The 11,289-nt window shown below is 49.9% G+C and overlaps 2 protein-coding genes across 2 annotated transcripts; one reads left to right on the top strand and one right to left on the bottom strand.

Annotated features, from left to right (window-relative positions):
• Positions 1-6,890: 6,890 nt before the first annotated feature.
• On the top strand, positions 6,891-7,482 carry LOC136498961 (uncharacterized). Its single transcript, XM_066494654.1, has one exon. The coding sequence runs from the start codon at positions 6,900-6,902 to the stop codon at positions 7,320-7,322; it is 423 nt and encodes a 140-aa protein (XP_066350751.1). The 5' UTR covers positions 6,891-6,899; the 3' UTR covers positions 7,323-7,482.
• A 169-nt stretch (positions 7,483-7,651) lies between these two features.
• On the bottom strand, positions 7,652-10,161 carry LOC136500696 (serine--glyoxylate aminotransferase-like). Its single transcript, XM_066496107.1, has 4 exons — positions 10,056-10,161; positions 8,419-9,293; positions 8,121-8,331; positions 7,652-8,047 (listed from the first exon to the last, which is right to left on the bottom strand). The coding sequence occupies exons 2-4, from the start codon at positions 9,276-9,278 to the stop codon at positions 7,910-7,912; spliced, it is 1,209 nt and encodes a 402-aa protein (XP_066352204.1). The 5' UTR covers positions 9,279-9,293; positions 10,056-10,161; the 3' UTR covers positions 7,652-7,909.
• Positions 10,162-11,289: the final 1,128 nt, after the last annotated feature.

Here is an 11,289-nt window from a genome sequence, read left to right as displayed (position 1 = left end):
ATCTTCAATCAGAGTGTCTAGGTTCTTTGTTTTCACTACTACATCATCCACGTATGCCTCCACATTTTCACCGATTTGATCCCCAAGGCAAGTTTGGATAGCTCTTTGATATGTGGCGCCAGCGTTCTTTAGTCCAAACAACATGGTTTTGTAATAGTAAGCACCGAACGGAGTAATGAAAGACGTCTTGCTCTGGTCTTGTTCTTTTAATGCGATCTGGTGATATCCTGGATAGCAATCGAGAAAGGATAATAGTGCAGACCCTGCTGTTGAGTCGACTATCTGGTCAATGCGTGGTAGCCCGAATGGATCTTTTGGGCAATGTTTGTTGAGATCTGTGTAGTCGACGCACATGCGCCACTCGTCCGTGTTCTTCTTCTGCACAAGGACCGGGTTAGCTAGCCAGTCTGGATGAAGGATTTCTTTGATGAATCCGGCTGCCATCAGTTTTGTGATTTCCTTTTTAATCGCTGCCTTCTTGTCGGGTGAGAATCGTCGTAGTCATTGCTTTACAGGTTTGGAGCTTTCATTAACATCAATTCTATGCTCAGCCAACTCTCTTGGGACACCTGGCATGTCGGCCGGCTTCCAAGCGAAGATATCTTTGTTGTTCCAAAGAAAGTTGGTGAGCGCGAGTTCCTATTTTGCCGAGAGGTGAGCACTGATGGTTGCTGTCTTGGAGGTATCGCCGGTGCCCAAGTCGATTTGCTTGACGTTGGCTTCTTTTGGTGGTGTGATGATGCTGGGCTTTTTAGCCGGTATTTCTAATTCTTCTTGGCTCATTTCCACAGCAATTGTGGCTATTTCTTTTCTTCCATTGTCGACTTGTGCTTTGGCCGCAATTTGGATTGCCTGAACGTCGCAGTCAAAAGCACGCTTCAAATCGCTTCGAAGAGAAAGGATACTGTTGGGTCCTGGCATCTTAAGCAATAAGTACGGATAATGTGGTATTGCCATGAATTTTGCCAGTGCTGGGCGTCCGAGGATTGCATGATATGACGAATCGAAGTCTGTGACCTCAAATTTGATAAACTCTGTTCGGTAGTTCGAAGGAGTTCCAAAAGTAACGGGTAGAGTAATTTGTCCAAGCGGCATGGCTGCTTTGCCGGGTACTATTATGTAAAAAGGTGTGCTTGTTGGTGTGATCATCCTGGCGAGTTGTAGTCCCATCTTCCTTAGTGTTTCCAAAAAGATGATGTTGAGTCCGGCTCCCCCGTCGATTAATACTTTGGTGACAGTCATACCAGCAATAGTTGGATCTAGAACCAGTGGATAATGGCCGGCATTTCCCACGCTAGTCCATTGGTCTTCTCTGGTAAATTGGATAGGATACTGTGACCAATTAAGATATCTTGGTGTAGCTGGTTCTGCTGTCATGATAGTCTGTAGTGCTAGTTTTTCTTGATGTTTGCTTCTGCAATCTGGAGCCCCTGAGAAGATCACTGCTACCGTTCCCCTGGGTTTTTGGAATCCTTTGTCCTCGTGGTTGTCTTCGTCTTTTTTCTGATTGTCCTCTTTGGTGTTCTCCTTACTATCTTTTCTTGTGTATCGATCATTGAAAGTGTAACAATTTCCGATGGTGTGCCTCCCATTAGGGTGTAATGGGCAACGTATGTTTTCAATGTCATCATATCTTTTGGGTTTGCAAAATTTCTTTGATTTGTCGGCCATCGCCACGGTATTGTCTGGTCTACGTTTCCTTTCTTGATGTCTGCTATTTCGGTGATTTTGCTTGTCCGGGTTATCCTGGTTGCTTCTATCTGGAAACCTCTCTCGTGTTTTTTCTTTTGTAGTAATCATCTTTTCCACTGTTCGCCTGAATTCTTCATTGTTTCTCAGATTTTCTTTGCAGAAATCTTGAAATTGCCACCTAGCCATGATTCCGTGAGAGAAAGCTTCAATTACTTCTCGTTCGGTGATGTCATGCACTTGAGCCCGTAGTTCGCTGAATCGTCGATAGTAATTTCTGAGACTTTCGCCTCCCTTTTGCTTGAGTCCTTTCAGTTCTGCATGAGTGATTGGGTGTGTAATGATTCCTACAAAATTTTCACAAAAAGCTCTTTGCAAGTCCTCCCAATTTCTGATAGATCCTGGATTTAACTTGTCGAACCATTGGAGGGGCATAGTTTCTAGTGCCATGGGAAAGAATAAGGTTTTGATATCGTCGTCTCCTCTGGCTAGTTCAATTGATTGTGAATATATTCTGAGCCATTGCCTTGGTTCGGTTTTGCCATCATACTTGGAGTGGTTAGACGGTTTGAATTTGTGAGGTAATCGTACTGATGCCAACCTATTCGCGAAACAGGAGAATCTGTCGTGCGTCCCGGCTTCTTTGAATTCGGATTTGGCCCCTTCTTCTGGCCAAGTGTTGTTTTGATGGGAATAAGTCTGCGAGGCTGTCTGGGTAGGCACCCTACTCTTGGTCTTCCTTGGTTGTTCAAATTGGTGGCCTTGATTATGTTCCTTCCTACTTTCTCCGTTATGGCTTCCACTTGGCCCAAGTCTTTCGAAAGCGGATTTCCTTTGATTTTGATCTTCTTGCCTGCGGGTTGTTGATCTGGCGGGTAGTCTCGATCGGGCTCTCACTTCATGCGTTCTTGGGATCGTCGACTGGAGCAAGTCCTGGAGCTGTTCATACTTCTCTCCACGATGTGAAGTTGCCCTGAGTTCTTCTCATGCTTCTCGAATCTTATCGTAAGGTGTATTCACCGTGCGTCTTTCTTTGACTTCTTGTTGTGATTTTCTTTTATCGTATTCAGCCAAATCTGACTCGTATCTGATCTAGGCTTCTCTGTGCTGCCTAGCGCGGTGTTGGCGCCCTTGCTTCAACTTGTTTTTCCTTTCTCTAGCCTGTCTCTGACTCTCGGTTTCTCCATCGTAGCCTTGGGCAAAGGGTGATATGTTGGATTCTGACTCATCTGATGACCTGACATCGGGTGCTTCCGGGGGGTTTAATGGTGACCGAGGACGTCGAACCATGAGCACTTCCCATGCGTGAGCCGTTCTGTTATTTGTGTTAGTTTTCATACCGTCAGAGTTGCTGATGACTTCAGTAGACGCCTCAATGTCGCAGATCGAGTCTCCTTCTTGGTAAGGTAGAATAGCTGTTGTCGTTATGCCGACTAGTTGGGTTCTGCTATCTTTAGGAACAGAACCTAGCCAGTGGATGATACAGTCTTGCGATGTTATCGTTAGCACGAGACCCTCCTGAGCTCCTGTCAGTGGTATCCCAAGCATTGGATTGAAAAACCTTTCGAACTGTCCCTGATAGGATTTTGTCGTGTTGTCGAGCCCAAGTGGAAAAGAACTCGACTCTTTGAAAGAACTCTGAGGGTAATCCGAGTTGTTTTGGGTTGTGCTCTGGAATCCTACCAAAAAAGAACTCGATTTCTTGAAAGCACTCGAATAAGACTTCATCTCGGACACGGAGCTTGAATTCGAGTCGGATGCGCGTAGCCGTAAAATCTTATTTGAATCGGATATTATGAGCTGCGCGAATCTTCTGGTGAGCTGATCCGTCGTAGTTGCCGAAATAGGAAATTCTTCATGATGATCCAGATCTTTAAGGAGATGGCTTTGAAGCCTACCGTAGATGTCCGCCTCGCAGATCCATGAGCCGAAGATGAAAGTTAATCCTGTCGGGAAGATCATGTTATCGAGGTCCATCGAGCTCTCGGATGCAAAGTCGCCGAAATCCCCTACCTGGCGCGCCAGCTGTCGATGTTTCACCACCGATAGCCTACCACGGGGGTCCCCGGGGCAGTATTGTTCGGGCTTCAGCGTATGCAGAACTCGACGGTAAACGCAAGAGACAGTCGATTTATCCTGGTTCAGGCCCTCGATCGTAGATCGAGTAATAACCCTACGTCCAGTCGGCGTTAGCCTTTTGCATTGGATTGATTGTCAAGTGTTATGTTGTACAATTGTTCTCCTCTCTCAGGAGCCCTGCCCTCCTTTATATAGTCAGGAGGCCAGAGTCCTAGTCGGTTTACAATGAGATTTCCTAGTAGGATTACTTAATAGTTCTACTACTAAGATTACATGGGAAGAATCCTAGTTGAACTAGATCTTCTCTCTCCCTTGCGGGGTATCCTGTGGGTCCCGCATCGACACCACCTCGCTTCATGACTACAAATACCAGCTAAGGGCTCTGGCCTCGAACACATCTAAACTTGCAACTGCTCCTGTTCCTTTGCACTTCTCTGCCCTCACCAACTCTGTAGCGGTTTTCTTCCCCCTTCTCATAGATCCAACCAAACCCTATGGCTGGTGAGGGTAACTGGGGCAAGCGCGCGGTGGAGGAGGGTTCTAGAGGAGAACCTGCCTATGAGCCAACACCTCCGTCATATGAGGTGAGGTCGATACCTTCTGCTCATGGCGATGAACTTTTCTAATTTGTTTATAGGTTTGTCTTGAATGATAGCCTTCGTCCACTTCCTCCTAGGGCCAGCGAGCCCTCCAATGCTGTATCTGATGTCGCCTCTGCGCCGGACTCATCGTCGGACTCCTCCAACTCCTACAACGGCGACGATGGCCGGCGTTTCCTCCGAGAGTGGAGGGCAGCCCAGGACCGTTATTCCGAGGCAACTCAGGAAAACGGCCAGCTTGAGATCCACCTCGGGGCCTCTCAAGCCACCCTTCACGCCGCCGAGGAAGAGGCCAGCGCTGCTCGGGCATGGCTGGCCGACTCTGATGCCATGGTGGCGGGTAATATGGACTCCAAGAACATCTTTATTTTGATTTCCACTGTCTTTATCTTGATGGCTCTTTTGTTTCTATGATCGCTAGCCCTGACGGTGCAGTTGGAGTCCCTCCGACTGGCGGCGAACGTGGCTACGGCGACCGTTGATGCCCGGGGCCCCCTCATCAACGCCCGCCTCCACGAGGTCTTGGCCCGCGTCCAAGAGATTGCCCTTCATGGCATCCGTCGTGGCACATCGGTGGTGCTGGCCGTGGCGTAGGTCCAGACCGGGTACGAGCTCCACACCATGGAGACCGGTTTCCCGATGGGCGACGGCCCCGAGGAGCACGAGGAGTTGATCGAAGAATTCGTCGATGCAGCGGAGGCCATCGTAGACATCACATTCGCTCGCAGTGGAGGTCAAACTTATCGATGCAGCCGTACTTGAACTAGATAAGAATCGATAACTAGCTTATACTAGAGCTCGCAGTGGAGGTCAAACTTAACCGATGCAGCCTTACAAACAGAAGTATAAGCCATAACGGTACTTACAGACAAGCCAGAGGTCGGCCGGACCGATGTAGCCCTGCTTGTTGAAGAACTCGTCGAGATCTACACTACTCCTACTCCTAAGGGTTGACGCGGAGCCAAAAAAAGTAATTGATATTGATTGATTGGATGTACTTTACAATAGCTGGGGTCCAATATTTATACGCGGAACTTAAGCATGAATCCTACTTAAGTACAACTTATTACAATCTTTGGTATAAGAGAAAATATTTCTAACTTAAGATAACTTTGACCCTAATCTTTCCCTTTTTTATAGAGTCCGATATGTCTCTCCCGACGCCAACCGTAGCTCATTGACGTTATCTGCTGATGTCATCCGAAGAGAGCCGATCCCAGTACCGCATCTGAATCAGCTGATATCTATCCTTCCGCAATCGATTCCTTGATGACACAATCTTAGAAGCTTCGAGTTTTCCGTGTTCTTCCCAAATTTTGGTGTAAACACTATATATATACAAACAATGTATACTAGACCAGATTACTCATATATATTACCATTATTATGTTGCATGTATGATACTCCCTATGTTCCAAAACAAAATATGTTTTAGTTTCATCCTAAATCAAACTTCTATTTGGTTTATAAAAAAATGCACAAACATCAACAACATCAAATTATTTCCATTAAATCCCCATGAGATACGTTTCTAATACAGTAGAGATTTGACTTGAAACCTGAAATTTTTTTAGGATTCAACAAATTTCATAATTGGATTGTGTAATTAAATTGATCCAGACCCAGGTTGTATTTTCATTAAACCCACCATGTATGATATGTGTGGGCTTGATGGGTGGCGTGGTAGCTCCCCCTCACGTCACCGGTTTGGATGGGCGGCGTGGGCTCTGGCAGGCGTTGGCATGGTAACCTCCTCCCCTTCGTTCTCCTCCTCGCTGACGGGTGGCCCTAGCATGGGGCATGGGCCACCAGCGGCCCGACGAGCGTTGAAAGAGCGGCGGCGGCGACCGACACATCCAAACTTAGGTTATTTTCTTTTTCTTTTTTGTTTTTTTATTGCTCATTACTATCGGTTGAGGCAACGCCAATGGTAGCCTTCACCATATATCACCGTCGACTACGCAATGCCGGTTCCAAAGTTCGGTAGTAATAGGCTCTTAAAACCAATAATTGTTTTTTTGTTTTAGAATTGGTTATGCGTGCTGCTAAACTTTTGTGTGGAATTCTATTGCTTAAAACCGTATCGTTTCCTTCGTCAAAAGAAACAACAGAGCTGCAAGTTTTGAGACTTGAGAGGCACTGGACATTCTGTTCCGGGAACCCGTGTCTGCTGGTCGGCTGGCACGCGCTCACCTCACCTGTTGAAAGTCTTCGTTGTCAGACTGCCCAACCGACAAGCGTCACCGACCTGGCACACGTTTTCTCCACAGGCCCAACGGTGGCACGATGAAACAACGGCCACACCTGCACGGCCCAAAGAAATGAAATCTTCGCGTCGCCGAAACGCGCCCACAGCATCTGACCTGCGTCAAAACCCACCGGGCCCAATCTAACCCGTCAGCAAGAACCGTCGGCCCAAACGCGCCTTCCAGGGAATCCAGGCACGGTCGAATGGCCAATCGTATGACCCTATAAATGACCAGGACGACTGATCGCGCAGAGCAGAGCCTAGAACACCGACAGAATCCGAAAATGAGCGTGGAGATCCTAGACGGGAGCACGGTGCGGAGCTTCGTGGAGGACGAAGGCGCCTTCAACTCCTCGGTGGACGACCGGTTCGCGGCGCTGGACGCCGACCACGACGGTCTGCTCACCTACGCCGAGATGGCCGGAGAGCTCATGAGCCTGCGCGTGCTGGAGAAGCACTTCGGCGTGGACGAGGCCGCCGTGGCGCCCGAGGAGCTCGGGGCGCTGTACCGCGGCCTTTTCGCGCGGTTCGACAGGGACGGCAGCGGCAAGGTGGACCGGCACGAGTTCCGGGCGGAGATGAAGGAGGTGATGCTCGCCGTGGCCAACGGGCTGGGCTTCCTGCCCGTGCAGATGGTCGTCGAGGAAGGCAGCTTCCTCAAGGTCGCCGTCGACAGGGAGCTCGGACAGCTCGCCAGAGCTGCCTGAAGTTCTTCAGCACAACAGCCAGGGCTTGCTTGGAGTTTTCAGTTCAATACTAAATTTTGATGCGTTTCGTACTATTCATTACCACCATTTTTACACTGAGTTACAGAGTATTTGTAAGACTTATCCATGTAGTAAGTGCAGCTTGTTCTATGATCACGCAAAGAATTAATACGAGCAAATATACTAATTTGTAAGAGTTTTCTTTTTGTGTGCAAGAATGGCATGTTGTATGGCCTGATTTCAGTTCAGACTCGAGAAAAAACTACGTGATGGCAAGAAGCTGAGTTGATTGGTACTATGACCAAATACAGTTAAATCTGGGTAGGGCTATATATTCGGAGAATAATTTGAAGTTTAATTAAAGCTGTAGTTCACAAAATTATACCCCGTAGCAACAGCAGAGTGTGGAAGTGAACTGTACATGCAGAGAGTATAGCCAATAGTTCGTTACTGCGGTCAGCCATCCGCTCTGCACGGCGCAGAGGCGGAGATGTCTGCACTGCACGCTTTGTTCGTTTGTTTGTCTGCCCGCTCGTCGTCGTCGCCGGGCGCCGGCCTTCTTTGTGCTGTCGTCCCTTGCATTGTTCTCAGATCCTGGACGGGATGAAAGGCGTGTAATTCGACAGGTACGCCGCCGCGGCCGCCACGCCGCTGCCGAGCTTCACCGGGTACCCCACGTCCTTGAGCACCATCTCCACGCCGCTCAGGCATCCCAGCAGTTGCAGCTGCAAAGATATGTTACAGTGGTTAACTAATAAATTGCCAACAATGCAAATTGCAAGTGCACAGCTAGGATACCTCGTTGAGGTTGCCGAGATGGCCGATCCTGAAGACCTTCCCGGCGACCTTGTTGAGGCCGAGGCCGAGGCTGAGGTTGTACCGCTTCCACGCGTGCTTGACGATCTCCGCGCTGTCGATGTAGGGCGGCACGACGACGGCGGTGACGGTGTCGCTGAAGCACTCCTCCTTCTGGCAGCAGTTCTTGAGCCCCCACGCCTCCACGGCGAACCTGCATTTCACATTCATGCAATGAATCAATCCGATCCATGACCGTGAGTCGAGCACCTGGTGGGCATGCAAGGAAACACCACCATACCTCGTGGCTGTTCCAAGGCGGTTGTGCCTCTTGAAGACATTGTCGAGCCCTTCCTCGAAGATGAGGTCGAGCGCGGTGCGGAGTCCGTAGAGGAGCTGGATGGAGGGCGTGTAGGGCCAGTACGTGCCCATCTCGTAGAACTTGAGGTAGTCCTTCCAGTCAAAGAACACGCGCACGGACCTCGCCGTCTTGCTGGCCTCCAGCGCCTTGGGGCTAGCGCACACGATGCCCATCCCGGTCGGCATCGACAGCGCCTTCTGCGAGCCGGTGAGCGCGACGTCCACGCCCCACTCGTCCATGCGGAAGTCCAGCGCGCAGATGGACGACACGCCGTCCACCAGCAGCAGCGCCGGGTGCGCGTACGCGTCCAGCAGCCTGCGCACGGCGGCCAGGTCGTTGGTGACGCCCGTGGCGGTCTCGTTGTGCACGATGGCCACGGCCTTGATGGTGCGGTGGGTGTCGTTGCGGAGCTTCCGCTCCAGCGCGGCGAGGTCGGCGCCGTGGCCCCAGTCGCTCTCCACCACGTCCACGTCGAAGCCCAGGCGCTGCTGCTGGTCGATCCACAGCAGGCTGAACTGCCCGATGAGGAAGGAGACGATGCGGTCCCCCGGGGACAGCGTGTTGGTCAGCGCGCTCTCCCACGCGCCCGTGCCCGTCGTCGGGATCAGGAAGGGCGTGCCCGTGGTCGTCTTGAAGATCTTCTTCACGTCCTCGAGGAGGACCTTGGTCAGCGCCGGGATGGCCGGCGAGCGGTAGTCCTCGTTCTGCCGGTTCATGGCGCGGATCACGGGGTCCGGGATGTTCACGGGGCCCGGCACGAACAGGTGGTTCCGCCCGGGGCCATACACGTAGTCCGCCATCTTTAGCTTAGCTTGCTGCAGCACCGGTGCAGGGAGACAAGTCAGTCAGTCAGTCAAGCTCAATTCTCAAGCGGCTGCCCTGCTGACGTGTTCTTTCTTTCTTTCTTTTTTGGCTAATAACAGTTGCAAGCTTGCGTGGGCTTGGTAATGGGCCTGGATCAATACAGGCCCGCCTATTAGCTCTGCAGAAGTTGTTAATTTTCTCTGAAACTGTTACGTAGCAGTCCAATTTTTTTTTACCCTTCTGAATTGTGCTTGCGTGTACAGCCTGCTAGCTAGTACTTCTTCCCTACTTTACTTGTTGCAATGGCAATGACTTAAGTACTGACATAATATGCACTATATTACTTCTGTGTCCAAGGCAAGCAACAGATAAGATGTTTTTCCAGTCATGCGGCATGCGCAAGTTTTTCAGCATAGTGCACTGAACTTGGCAACCAAACCTAATACTTATCCTTACGCCTTGAGCCTACATGTCTGTGAACCACGCAAACACTTGCTACTACATGTCTAGGACAAGAAAATATTCAGATACATACAAGTTCGTTCAACATATATATATATAAGTAAATAATAAATACAATATTCAGAGATGTACAGGCCAGCCGCCAGCGCAAGCATTTAATAAAACAAGGAGAACAATTTCTCCAGTCAGTCATCCTTTCGCACAATTCATTCAGTTCATGCTAGCTACGTACTAGTCCAGACATCAGACCGCATCATCACCACAAATCCAAACGAAAACAAGATTGCAGTTGGACACGAAGACAAGCGTACCAGTGCTGCCGCCGCCTGCTTCCCTGTGCGGACAGGAGTGAGGAAGAGGAAGAGGAAGAGGAAGCTGGGGGAAGGAAGCCGAGGCGCTCACGTATGTGAAGTACGGGAGGCTGGCGGAAGGATAGCATGACGACGACGGCTATATACGGCTCCGTTCGCTTCGCTGAAAAAACAAGTCGAAACACTGTTTCGGCAGATTTGTTGTGAGAGAGAAAACACTGTTCCGACTGAAAAAATAAGCTGAAAAAGACGGATTATAAGAGAAACGAACATAGCCATATAGGATATAGGAGCCAATGGCGTCCAAAGGATTTATGGTGAATGCAGTTGGCAATAGGCGAAGCCGATGGTAGCGCATTGCTCGCGTGAAATTCAGATAAGAGGCTAGCGCTCTCGGTGCCAGACAAGAGTAAGTATAATAAGGGGCTATAAGCAAGCTGAATGCTGAGATGGGGAAGAGAAAAAAGGAGAGAGAGAAGAAGCCGGCTGTAAGCTTACAGCCGGCTTGTACACAAAACCAAGAAACATAGATGAGTGGGCCATGTATTGATTGTGAAGATGTAACTGGTATATGAGTGGGCTCAGAGGAAGGCTGTAAAGATTCACGCCGCCGGTAGCCGCCTATGCTGTTAACCTTACTCTAAACCGACAGAGTAACGTAGCACGGCTCCAGCCTCCAGTGGGTGCCAATCTGCAGGCCAGAGGCGCCGACGCGGCCACGTCACGCCCCCGCGCGGGAAAGGTTATCCCTTCCGCTTGGGTCCCGGTGTCCGTGGAAATCCAGCACGATTTGTTTGCCCTTCCTTCTTCTGCGCACCCTCCTCGCGTCGTCTCCTTCAGTCAAGTTAAATCATTAAACGCTAGTGGAGAGAAGAAGCCCAAGAGAGGGACCGTGGTGAAGGCCAGACATCACATTCGGCAGCCAACAAGGATCCACATTAGCAAAGCTTTGGAGATGCAAGGTCCCCCATCCCCCGAACAAGGTCAGGGTTTTCGGTGGAGAGTTTCCCATGATTTCATTCCTCGTCAAGCAAACCTCCACCGCATACGTATAGAGCTAATAGGGACGTGTGGTTTCGGTGGGATGGAGGACGATGCACGATGCACTTATGATGTCTGTCTCTGAGATAAGCTTAGGATCTTCACGGGCATCAAGCTTCCCTGGCTATGTCAAAGATCCTGGACAAGGCCGGGACTTGCTAGAGAATTCCTATTGCAAGGAGGAAGATATAGA

The sequence above is a fragment of the Miscanthus floridulus genome, chromosome 13 (assembly GCF_019320115.1).
Source record: "Miscanthus floridulus cultivar M001 chromosome 13, ASM1932011v1, whole genome shotgun sequence".
Classification (NCBI taxonomy): domain Eukaryota; kingdom Viridiplantae; phylum Streptophyta; class Magnoliopsida; order Poales; family Poaceae; genus Miscanthus; species Miscanthus floridulus.
Note: the sequence above shows the minus strand (reverse complement) of the source record. Positions and strands in the feature narration are given on the sequence as shown.